Source organism: Echinococcus granulosus (assembly GCF_000524195.1).
Source record: "Echinococcus granulosus chromosome Unknown EG_S00155, whole genome shotgun sequence".
Classification (NCBI taxonomy): domain Eukaryota; kingdom Metazoa; phylum Platyhelminthes; class Cestoda; order Cyclophyllidea; family Taeniidae; genus Echinococcus; species Echinococcus granulosus.
Window position 1 is genome coordinate 49167 of NW_020170535.1, and position 13408 is coordinate 62574.

The window sequence follows — 13408 nt, forward strand, 5'->3', positions numbered from 1 at the left end:
AAAAGCGGTTTTAGGACACAATATTTCTGCCCCTTTTTCATAAAAAGAATGGCATATTTTAAAAGTGTTTCAGTTCGCTAGATTCGTGTCTGCCACACCACTGTAAGATGTGTCAAAAAGTGTGATTCTCTGCGGTTCACCACAGGGCCTCCACCAGGCTCACTAATCTCCGATAACGTTTAACACGCTCTGCCTTTCCATGTCACCACCATCACCACCCACACCTTTACGTCAGCACACAAGATTCATGCTTATTTCTATACATAGAAAAGGTGCCATGCGACTGTTGGGTTTTTTTTACCAAATGAGTCTCAGTTTACGTTACGATGGCGTACACGGTGTGGATGCTGTTGCGTTATGTGCGTCTGCTGACCCCCACCTGGTGGGTTCTCACAACAACAACCTACGCGTTGCAGACCTCTCGCCTCAGCGAGGGCACATCACGCATCATGTGAATGAGCATGAGATTGGTCCACACCGGAGCTCACCGCTGGTTTATTCACGGCACGTTCTGTGAAGGCAACGTGTTATATAGAAGCTTGTAAAATCTACGGAGAGTGAATAGTTTGGAAGATTCGAAATGTTTGGACAAACTAAAATAGACAATTTCAGTGAGACATTGTCCTCCAACAGCCTATGACAGACGAGAAAAACAAGAAAACATTGATCACCTATTACATAAGAAACCTCAGGCAATTGTGGAGCATTACTCTTTGTTGTCATTATCTGCCAGCCTCAAAGCAAAGATTGAGTCTATCTCTTCACAACAATTTAATCCTTTGTGAGTGAATTGTTGTTAATATTTGGGGGGCTTGAAGTAGAAGGGGTTGCAGTGCTGCCTCAACCAAATAGTGCCTCACGATTGAAGTGGCTTTTATAAATTACCTTAGATGTTGAAAGTGCTTGTCATTTTTTAATACGCCTAGGTAAAACGAAGCTCAAAATCCTAATTTTATGCATGAAATGTCTGGTGACAATTGAGAGTGATAAATTTGCAGAGCCTCTGCGCTGCCCGGCTAGTAGAACAGGAATGGCAGACGCCTCCATAGTTTGTGCTTTCAATTCCACGTCAAACTTCCTGTGGCTTACAAAAGTCTCAAGCTATCATAAGACAGGGACAATTTGTTGTTTTATGAATCCCTAAGCGTTTCAGTTTATTTGAGAATGTGACAGTTGCACATTTCTAGTTGTGCGTTCGTAGATGATGTCATGTGTGCGACGTGGTTTTCGTCACTTCATAGAAACTGCTTGTACTAAATAGTGATGCAGACTGGTTGGTGAACTTTTTTTCACAAAGTAAATTACAAATTTTTTTCATCTGAATAAGTCGCATATGTTAGCATTTAAGTAGTATCGTTTTAAGGGCTGTGATGACCAATGTTTCCATGAGAAGGTTAAAGCAAATTTGTGGAAAGGCCGAACTTACTACTCCTAATGACTGCAAATATTTCATGGCCTAGAACTTTTGTGCCCGGATCAAAATCTTGTTCGGTTTTAGTGCAATGCTTTAATTATTTAACTTTTCGTTTTGGTTTTACGGGCGCTTAAGGCCCCGCCTTTGAACGTCCTCTGGGGGGCATGGTCTTCAGGCCATTTCAATACCCCCCCTTTTCTGTCCAGATATTACAGCTTGCTTTGTCCACAGGAAAGACTCATGTCGCTGCATTGGTAGCAGTGGAAAGTGAACCCGATCTTAAAAGGGAACTACCTGGATTTCTACTACTGAATTCTGAACCACAACGTGGTGGAAGAAGGGCATATCCTGGGGATGGGAGGATCCGTGAAGATCCCTTACAGAAGGGCTGAAATTGACGGCCACCTTTGACAGACACATCATTTTCGTATTTTCTAGGAATGCTGGCTACAACTGAATCGGCAATAATCGGAGTCGTCTGCGGTGCCTGTATAAAGAAGTCACTGCCACCTCTTCACCAGACGGGTAGAACCCAAATGGTAGATATGGTTGGATAGCACCACATTGAGAGCGACGTGGTAAGGAGGAGCAGATGCGAGACCTTGTTTCCACTTGGCACTATTTCAAACCTCGACCCTTATTAAATGACTCATCTCTTAGGTCAGTGTCCTTACGACGACCAGCGATGAACATACCGGATGACCAACATATTCCCTAAACAGGACGAAACTTGAGATCCAATGGAATTGCCAGGAGGGAGCAGTGATGTTACGGTCAGGTATCCGCTCAATTGCGCGCAAATTCGACGGTTAATGCTCTTGGTCAAGGGGTGTTTGTCTCACTGCATCGACTGCGTTGTGATGGCAAGGACAGAATTGGGGTTGATGAGTACAAGGACAGGGCGGCTAGGTAATACCTTGATTACTCATGTTTCCTTTCCTTTTGGTTTCTTGGGTACTGGAGGCACCATAATTGTACTTCTGCCTGGCGGAATGGCCTCAGAGCTATACCAGTAGCATCCCCAGCTCTTCTGTACGTCGGCAATAGATATTCCGCTCAAGCATTATGCCTTATACCATCGCACTATCAATTTCAGTGAAAAAAATATGCCTAAGTTATTTGTGCTATCAATAAATCTCCCACCAGAAACAGCGGACAATCGCGTTGGTTCTCATACTTTCGTGTAAAAATAAATTATTACCCCATTAAAATGCTTTCCACCTGAATTCTACAATGCTTCAGCCAATGCGATAAATGAGACTTCTCTGAGGAATAAAGAGGACCTACTACTAGGGCAGAATGTGTATTTTTAACGTACAGTCGCAGTCAGGGCTATTGGCATGGCTCGGAGGCCAGACCAATCGGTGGACCTACAATAATGGGTCTCTAGGTGGTCCGGTACCAAAATCGAGAGATAAACAAATGAATAACGAGTAATACTAACTTAAGTTTATATTTTTGGATCTAGCTTAGTCACCCTGCAATAGACGAAATCACTGAGGCACTTAAAGGCAGTTTTATATAATACTTGTCATATTTTTCCTGCGTCTAGCCGCCCCAACACTTATGCCCGACTACTGAGTGTAAGTGGAGGGAGGCGAGGCTGAGTGACACGAGTTGCACACGCCATGCCACCAGCAGCCTTCTTGTTCGCCTCGATTCTCATCATCCACTCCAACGCATCATCAATTCAAATGGAGTTCGGTAACACCAGTGACAAATGGTTAAGTACCGCTCTAACGTAGTTGAAACCAGATTGCTTGAAAGAGTGTCACACCCAGCTACAGGAACACCTTCCTACGAAGCTGTGAAACCATACTTCTCACACCCTGCAATCGGAACTTACCTCGAATGACTACTAATGGCGGTGATACATATCTCAGTGTACCAAGTATATTCTCCTAGTGAGCAGGAAGATAGTCCAATGAGAAAATCATAATAATAACTGCTATTTTTTTCATTGGTTCTTGTAACAACTTTACAGCTAACCCTTTCATAATATTCCACTTGTCACCTAAGCGAGTCATCGATGCAACCCAGATCTCGGCATTTGTAGCTATCCAGCAGAATTACCACCATTATAATGCGAATTTCTCCATTACCTTGCAAAATTTCGCCATTAATGAAATGACGATGCAAAGCTGATGCTCGTGAGCCTCGGATTTGGGTTGCATTATCATTAACCGAGGCGCTCTTCCCGCTGTAATCCTATACCCACCGTAACTTGTGCTAAGGCAATTCTCACCCCCAAGTACAAGAAAAGGTAGATTTTTTTTTCATTGCAATGTTTACACCAAAAAAACACCCCAATTTCATTCGTCCCGTTTAAACAGCTTTTAACGAACAAAATACAAAGGTCTCATTTTCAGACAGGCCTCGTGATCATGAAGGGGGTGAGTATTTGTTTCTCCCCTTCAAAAGGGTACCATTTAGTGGGTCAGATGATTACAAATGGTAAGTTAAAGTTTTTGAAGGCGCCTGAATACTCTGATTACTTGTTTATCCCTTCACCTTTATTTCGATGGCACTTAAGCCTCCGCTGGCTGTACTTCCACTGACCGGCATGGCCTTCGGGACACGCGCTTAGGGCTCTCAGCCCTTCTGCACGTCGGCAATACATATTCAGTCAGAGTTTTGGGCTTTTTTCCCTCCTCATAGTGGTCTAAGGGCACTACATTGCCCATTTAAATTCCTACACAGAGAATCTTGTGCAAGTGCTCCACTATCAGGTGAGTTTGTGACCAAAGTGCACAACAATTTGCCCTGGCTATTCAACATCGAAAGGGCATTGTGTCAACAATCCACTTGACAAATGCAGGTAGAATCAAAACTTTAACCTTTTTAAAAACTAAGTGAATTTAACAGTGTCATAGAGACACAAGCATGCTTAGAGCTAGTTGATTAAAAAGATTTGTCGCTGTCATAATTTTCCTGGATTTAATTCTATGAGAATGGAATCGCTATGCCTCGGAGGCAATGCCGCTGGGAGGAAATACACATAGCCATACCATTAAATGCCGGAGTAACTAAAACGCGGAGTTTAACAAGCAATCAAATCTTCTTGAAGTTTTTTTCTGAAAAACCTACGCTTGATAAGTTATTGTGATGAAGTGTGTCGTAAATACCACCAGTAAAATAAGATTATCTATGACCTTGAATAGGTTTCTAAGTGGAGGGCAACAGGTACGTGGGGAACCCAGCATCCTAGCTTCACTGTATTCTTATTATTACTATTGGTTAAAAAAAAAGAGTATGGTAATCCGAAATACTAGCATTTATCGCTAAGAAGCTAAAATGTTTTAAAAGCTTGGATGTAATTGTGATCGTGAAGAATGTGGCGCCCTCCAACCTATGATGTTTATGCCCGTGAAGCTCAAGTGGGGGGACAAAAAGGGCCAAAAGCACAAACGGGATAACAGTAGCCCGTCAAACAGGCCTCTTGAACACTCTAGAAAGATGCTAGCTTATAGAATGTGTGCTCGATCAGGCATTGGTCGGGAACCTGAGACTGGCCTTGAACTTCGTTTGGTCGTCTCGAGCTTCGGAGAAATTGGACCATAGGGTTGGACAGTTGATTCTCTCGGTGACGGTCCAATGGTTTCTCATGACAACTTGGGTGTAATTTTGGTGCTGGAGACGGTAGTCGGTTGCAATCTCACTAGCGCGTGCTGCTCCTGACTCCACCATCAAACGTGGCTGGCACAGGTATGTCCGAGGCTCCTGCTTCTTCACTGCTTGTTCAAACGGGCTTTCATGACTGTCTGCATGACAGCATTCTTCATTGTATCCTCGTCTGGGCGTTTACGGTATCTGTGCTTCTTGACAATGAAGTTGGCTTCAAGCATGCGGATGGGAATCTGATAAATCTTCCGGCCAAGGGATCATTGACTGGTTTTTACTGTTGCATTATGATTACCTGCGATCATCGAGACTTCATGTTTGAGGGTGGCAAGTGGTGCCATCCGATTTCTGTGGTTTATAGGTTCATAGGTTATCCTGTTCATTCTTGCTCAAGAGACGAGTGCGGATGCCTGAGTCGGTAGACAAATGCAGTGTATTGGCCAACAAACGGCCTTTTAATTGCTCGTCAGCCATCGCCCTCAGTTTGAAGCGTTCCTACTGACGAGTGACTCTTCCTGCATAAGTTGAAAAAAATCCTCACCACCGTGCTTAGTTAGTTCCATGCAATGAACAAGGGAGACTGTCTTTAAAGAAAGCCTTCACTATAATCATTGTTCTACGTCTATTAGAGGTCCTTTTCTAAACGAATTCGGTGTACTTTTGCGTTTGGTCGTTTAGAGTTCCCGTAGTTTCATGCATAACTAATGCAATTCGACAACACACCCATATGCATTCAACCGAGTTTCCGACCATTTAGATGTGGACCTGTAGAGGTAACTAACTGCCATGTTTCCACGGAATTTGACCATGAGAGAAAGAAGCTAAGACTGCTGGCGAAGGTCGTGAACCAAATAGAAGTACATTCCTGGACGTGGTTGAGGTACAGAGTTTACATGGATATGTGTATAATCGGCTACTGGACAGGTGTTGATCAAATACAGCTCTGATTGTTGCTTATGTGTACAACTACTTCTGATCTCCGCCTGGACACCTCGAGCCTTGGTCGCGGCAAAATGCACATCAGAGTTCACGCTACCCCATTGTTTACAAGTCCTCATCCTGATAGTAAATACGGAGGTTTTGCGAACTCTAAACGCCGCAATGTTACCTCAACCTAATAAATTAGCCATATCCACGATAGATAAATTGATATGAATCGTAAAATTTAGTTGTCTTGAAATCACGAGAGAATGTTTTTGTAAATCAGCTCACAACACAGACGAGAAGTGATTTTTTAAGCTATGGGCTTCTTGGTAAATTAGTCACAGTACTGGGCATCAAGTTAAGAAAAGCACTAGCTTGACATCCACATGTAAATTACCCTATCACTTTAGGAAGTGTATGCTACTTGTTTAAATTTCAGTAGTTTTACCTAGGGCCTTATTTTTCTTGAATTGTCAAAATATGGGTAGATAGCCTGATAGATGATTAATCATGAATGTTTGCTGCAATTTTTTTATTCATACATTAAATGCGGAATTATGAGGATTTCTAGATAGTTTTACCAGGGTTAGTAAAACTTATTTTTGAGTACATTTGAGACTGGGCATAATGCAATAGTTTGTCTCATTTTTCTATTATATTTTGCATGAGTCAGTATTATTACACAGACATGAGTGCCAGGATTAGCCCCAAATATCAAGTCAAGTCAAAAATCAGGCTTAGTAAGTCTAATTTTACATGCTACTTAGTAGCGTATAAGTATGCCTTTGCCAATCTGATTAATTTCAACTGCACAATGCAAATTCCGGAGGGTGCAAATGAAAAGGGTTTAAAAATGAGGGACCATAAAGCTTATTTAATTTCTCAGCAACGAAGTTGTAGTTAATGCAGTAGATTTAAGTGAACAATTTTTCTGTCATCGGATGTTGAAAATATTTACACGTATGTTTATCATTCCTTGTCAGTTTACTAATTTTTGACAACCTCGAGCGATGTAGACCAAGTGTACACGAGTATTTTTTAAGTGCGTAGAAGCGGCACCCAGGTGGTAAAGAAAAGGACTTAAAAGTTCAGGAGATTCCCGTTCCCCATGAGAATTCAGTCCTATGCATACCACCCACGTGAAGAGGAATAAAAAGCGACAAGCGCAGTCAGGACAACATGAGGTCCGACATTTTTACAGAGTACAAATGCTAGTAACAATTTTTAGTTTTGTGACTGGGATTCTGGTAGCTGGTTGTGCTGACACGAATCACTTTTGCTAATCAGTTTTTGTGTAATATATGAATGTTTGATATCAGAGGAACATTCGATCTCTTTTACTCAGTCGGAAAATCTGTATAGAGGCAATGGCTAAAATACAGTGCAAGACAAATTTGCATAATAGAAGTAAAGCTTTGGTTTCATTGAGATATTTTCCACTGGTTTGTAACTGAATACGAAAGGTCAGATTGCCTTACGGACTAAGTTAGAAAACCTTGACCTTCAACAGAACATTTCCATCGTTTACAGCGCATGTTTAATTAATGCTTCAGTTAGCAGGGTCATTTAAAAACAATCAACCATTGCAATCCCACTGTTCTATACTTTTCCTTAACTCTAGTCTGTTCAAAATGTAGGCCCCCTCAGACCAAGAAAATTATACATTAATTTGATTGTATTAAGTTTAACCAACCCCTTAAAACTTGGTTTAATGCACACAGTGGTAATTGAGAACACAGTCCACACATTTGTCTAACCTTCTATTCTCTGTATTCGGTTTCATGAGCATAAAATTTCTGTTGACGACCAGACAGCTACCCAGGTGTCCGGTTCCCGTCCACAGCCTCCTCCTCCTCCTCAATCACCTTCAAGACAGGAAGGGGGAGGAAGCAACGGGTGGCAGTAAACCTAATGCCGTTGCAACTAATGATTGCGGTGACAGCAGCAGTGCCGGCGACGGCAATGTATTGGACGTCAGCAAGCTGGAATGTGCTGACTATGTCATATTTCTGTAAAAAATTTCCAAACATGCTTGTTTGGCCTACGAGTTCAGGTGATAGACAATATTGTGTTTTTTGAGGCCAAATCTTTTAAATATGGATGAATTTGGAGCAGCTGATTTCGTAGTCTACTTGATAAACTAGGCATAGTGTTTACAAATGAAATTGCTTTTAATGGAGTGGGTTCGAGTGTTTTATTTTAGACAAAATGCTTCCCATGGTAATTCTGCATTAAATTTCACCGATCCAATGAAATTGACCTGTTTGTCCCTAAGCATATACCTTTCGGTACAAGTCGAGTAATATGTACTACGGTGATGATCCACTTTACTCTTTTTTTTTATTTTGCGGAGAATTTAGAGTCATCCAATGTAAATCAACCGCATGGAATAGAATCCGGACCTTGTCAGTTGTCCGCAGGGCTTCTATGAGTCAGCATTACCTATTCTCGCTAGTATTATGACTTTTTTCGACTTCAGGAAAGATTTGGGGAGCTACATTGATGGCATTGGAGAGTAAACCCAATCCTAAAGGACAATAATTCTGAATCCACTTCCTAAATGCTCAACTTTGACCTGGTGGAAGAAGGGTATATGCTGCGGATGGAAGAATCTGTAACAATCCTTAATAAAAGGGTTGAGAATGACGTTCACCTTCAGCAACCACCCCAGTCTCGTGTTCAATAGGGATGCTATCAACAACTAGTGACACTAGCCGTGAATCATCTGGAAAAGTTACGTTATGAATCTGCCAACAGTAGCTGTATGAAGATGCCAATTAATTGGACACTCAAAACCACCTCCACCTCTCTACCAGGTGGATAGAACCGGGATAGATAGATAGAAATGGCTGGGCAACACTGAGGTAAAAAAAAAGTGGTAAAGGAGAAATAGACACGAAACTTCATTCCTAGAGAACTATTTTTAACCACTTAATTCATTAAATGACTGCATTTTGAACGATGTTGCTGCAGCTAGCGGTAGAGATACGTGATAGCCTGCATATTCTCCTCCGCCCAGTTCATTTCCCAAATGGGACGAAGCTTCTGATCAGTAGAAGGCAAATTCGATGGCTGCCGTGTTTGCTTCGCGATGTTTTTTGTACGGCACCGATTACATTGCAATGGCCGTCCCGGGAGGTTAACTTAGGGGAGCGCTGGGGAAAGATGCTTAAAAGAAAAGATGGGTTATGTAATACATTCTTAATTAGATTAACTCTTCGATTCAGTTTTACAAGCACTCAAGGCTCGTTCTTTATGCTTCCACTGAGAGGAATGGCCTCCGAGCCATGCCAATAGCCCCCGTCCCTGCCCTTCCGTACGTCGGCAATGCATATTCCGCCCTGGCATTATGACTTCTTTCCTAATCAGGATTGACTCTTGCATTACAGGTTAGCAGGAATCTGTTTAAAATTTTAAACAGACCTGGTGGTTCTTCAATGTTTAAGCTGTTTAACATAAGCTTTTATTTAAAGAATTTACGAGCATTAAAGCTAATTTAAACAACAACGAAAGTCATAAACTTTGATCACAAAGAGAGAAAAATATCCACTCATCAGTAACAAGTCAATGATTTTACGCCCAATTTAGCCTTCTGTGATCATTTCCTGGTGTTTTTTGTCTATTATGCTTTGATATTTTTCACTGAGCACAAACAAGTGGTCATAAAATGCCATCCTAGAATTTATTTAAATATAGAATGTAGTTTGGGAAAGACAATAGTAGTTCCGCTTAATGATTAATCAACGTAGGTTAAAAATTTAGACACTTAGATACTTCGAAGGCTAGTCATCTGTTTCATTGTCACACAGGTAATCCTTCAATCCTTCTGGAACATAATGGTAATTATAATCTAGTGATGAGGAATTATATCCTGAAGGTATTTAACCCGGTACCATCCTCGCTGCTCCGACCACGGTCCTAGCAATATTGCTTTTCTATGGGGTGGGGAAAGGTACGCTGAAAATGGCATCTCGAGGGTCAAGGCCCCCTTTTTCCCCCACCAAACAGCGAACACCAAGAGGTGGAAAAAGACAAGAGGCGTGGGAAAAGCATTAACTGTGGGAACGGCCGTCCGTGTCACACACTGTCACAGCGCTACCTACAACCCACGGCATCTGCCCAACTACGCAGGGTTAGTTCGCCTTGCTTAGTAACTGCTTGACTCTGCCATAGTAAAAATCCTTTACAGAAAATGGACTTCTGGAAGCATTTCATTTATGTAGCTTCCAAAAATAACCTTAGATTGGAAGTGCGGAGGAGGCGGAATTCTGCAGTCACATATGGTGCAGTCGGGATCATGTTTGTCGGTTGCAATATGCGACAAATCCATCGAAATACCACATTTATCTGAACAACACAGGAAAACAAAAATGTAATTAAGAAAAAATGCGAATTATGTTTAGCAGATGTAGGACAACCACTTGGATTTTCACAATGAAAATTAAGTAAACATGAAAAATTGGTTCAAACATTTTACCCCTGTTTATCAGTCAGTCAGTCCAAAATTTCTTCGTAAAATAAGTAATTTTTCAACTAGACTAATTCCTCCAAATTATTAATTTTCTGGAGTTGAAGTGGCGTGTGTCTTGGAGGTGAGGTTGAACAGTGGATGGTTCGTTTGGCGGTGACTTGTACTACGTCGGTTCATTTGACCTTTGGAAATAAATCACTTTGCATCGCAAGTCATTTTTTAAGTAGTATGGCTACATGAGTTTTACTTTAATCAGGAATTTGGCTGATTTGCTCAGCAGTTTTAAAACCCTTTCAAAGCTTTATTTTTCCCCTATAACTCATTTATAAAGGCCCATCCTCGGTATCAACATTTTGATAAATGTTTAGCGCACTAGGACTTCCCATACTAGGACAAAATGTGCATTGCCGACACTTGGAAGGGCTGGGTGGGGGGCTGCTGTCATGACCAGAGGGCCACGCCGTCCGACAGAGGTACCAAGGTGGAGCCTGCAGTTCTCATAAAGTCAAACCGAAGAGTTAAACCTTATTATGATGTTTGTGTATTGTGCGGATTTTTTTAATTAAAGCAGCACTGAGAATGGAGTCCGCTCTAGTGACAGCACTACCATGTTTTGGCCTTACAGATCGGAAAGTGGATGTCTTACTAAAGCTTGGGCAGTAGCGTGGGTGCGTCCCTTGTTCATTGCGAGCGATATTTCTTGCTTCTTAGTGTAGTACGGTTTATTAATACAGTGTATCTGGTACAAAAAATAAACTCGATAAGAATGCAGATGGGGAAGCTTAAGTAGCTACGTGATTTAATCTTCGCCAAGGTTTTCCTCAACCAAAGACTTATCGAGACTCGCACTTTATCGGCATTCGAATTCCTTCCATAAAATCATAGATATGGAGAGTTTCCTAATAAGGGATGTGAATTCTAAGCTGTGTAATTCTGATTCGGGAATAACAAATGATAAATATTCTTAGATTTAAATGGCTGCTCGTAGGAGGAGAAATGGGCAGTCTTAACATTACCTAATGGTCGGTCTTCATGGAAGCATTAAAATCATGACTACTGCACATGAAAGCCAAGTTTTAAAATGGAAATTACTTTTTTTGGCTTATGTTCATTTGTTCATGAATTAAATCTATCAAAAGACTACCCACTAGGGATGGGTAGCTTTTTGCACCAACCCAAACTGTCCCTATCGTATCAGTAGATATGAATTAACCACCATCATTTAAGTGACCCTGGGCAGTGAGTGCTTCTAGCTTGACGCTCGTTTACTGTCAAATCTACACAGGCCTTCTAGTTGGGAAACTAGAAGTGCAACGTGGGGTGAGTTTGAAGTCATTTGTTCCAGTTTATGGGCCCTCTAATCATACAGGCAATGTAATTGAGGTTCCACAACTCCGTTTAGTAAGAGGCGACCTCGGAGGAAGTGGAGGAAGAAGAGGAGGAGGTTCCGGGGGGAGGGGGAGGAGGAGGTAAGGAAAACTTTCCGTTTCTTTGACGCAATGGCAAGAATGGTAATAAATCAGGTAGTCTCCGCGGTCTCTCGTGTACATGCACACACATGCATTTACAAGGCAAGAAGCAAAAGGCAACCTTTGGTTTCCCCTCATGAAAAATGCCGATGTTAAAAGCTCATTTAGGCACAATCCTCTCTCCATTCATCACGGTATTGAGAGTACTTCACACCTTAGTTGTCATAAATTTTGCCCATTTTAAGTCACCTCGAGATTGAAAAAGTTCATTCACTTTGCTACAAAGGTAGTGGTCACAGGTCACAGGTACTTAAGTTGACCAATTTTCCATCCTCAGAGGCCCATGCTTCCAGGGTGAAGTTGAAAGTTTTATTACTATCCCTTTACCGAGCAAATTGGTTGAATGAGAATCCACTGCTTCTAAGAGAGAATGAATACATTTGCTGGTGGCGAATGAACTCATCAAGCATGTAGGCAGGGGTAAAACACTAGTGACAGCATACATAACATAGCAACCTAAGACTTTTCTAAAATTTGGAGAAAATAATAATACTAGGGCAGAAAATCTATCGGAGACATATAGAAGGGCCAAAAGACTATCGCGACATGGTCCGGAGGCTTTGCCGCCCTGGCGGAAGTACAAAGGTGGAGCCTTAAGCACCAGCCTACCGAAAGCAAGAGTTAAACAAACGATCCGAGAATTTCAATGCACTACTATTTGACCATTCAGTCATTCCTTAGTTGAAAGTTGAAAGCTAATTTATTGCCTTCGAATAACTTGCTTTACTAATTACTACAAAAACGAGTCTAGAATACGTCTGGCATTTTAGCTTAGCTCCAAAAATAAGCCTAAAGTATACGCATTCACAGCCGTGTGATTAGGTAGCTGCAACGATCTTCATCCATTCAACCATTTCCTGTGCTTAAAGCTTGATTTGCAAAGCTGATAAAATTATCTTGCCAGGTTCTAGTCTTATAGGAATGTCATTTTTCCCTTTGGAGCAAATTTGAAAAAGAGGAAGTTCTAAATTAACTTCGCTTCTAGGACCGTCTCCAAATTCACCCTTTCAAATGCTTATCATGTTGCATCGGATTGTGCTTGATGAAATGCATATATCCCTCACGGAGTGGCTGAATTTGTATTGTTAGTTTACGAAGTCTTCTTGATAGAATCCAGGCTGAAAGCTGCATAAGTCACCTAATGGAGGGGCTGCTGAAACTACTTCTCTAAATGGCTGATAAAATCGGTTTGTGTTATGGTGAGGTGGCCAGGATGCATGTTATAGTGGTTGAAAGGTGATAATTTAGGGATACATCATACATGAAAGTTGTTTTTTGAAGAGAACGCACAGTTTCTTGCGAAACGGAGCAAATCGACTTTACTTAACCTAATGAGGTCATTAAAACTTGTGTACCAAAGTCCCTCCTTCACGCTATCGTGGCAACTGGAATAGTTTCTGCCCTTGTCAGGATGGCTCGCTGCACCGACTTCCTGTAACTCGTGACGAC

The 13408-nt window shown here is 41.6% G+C and overlaps 1 protein-coding gene across 1 annotated transcript; it reads right to left on the reverse strand. All coding sequences in view use genetic code 11, as the record gives it.

The window, feature by feature from the left end:
* Nucleotides 1-4897: 4897 nt before the first annotated feature.
* On the reverse strand, nucleotides 4898-7989 carry EGR_09589 (hypothetical protein; the record flags this gene model as incomplete). The annotated part of the gene is made up of 2 exons (XM_024498838.1): nucleotides 4898-5207; nucleotides 7778-7989. 2 exons carry the CDS (start codon nucleotides 7987-7989, stop codon nucleotides 4898-4900), a joined length of 522 nt encoding a protein of 173 aa, XP_024346748.1.
* Nucleotides 7990-13408: the final 5419 nt, after the last annotated feature.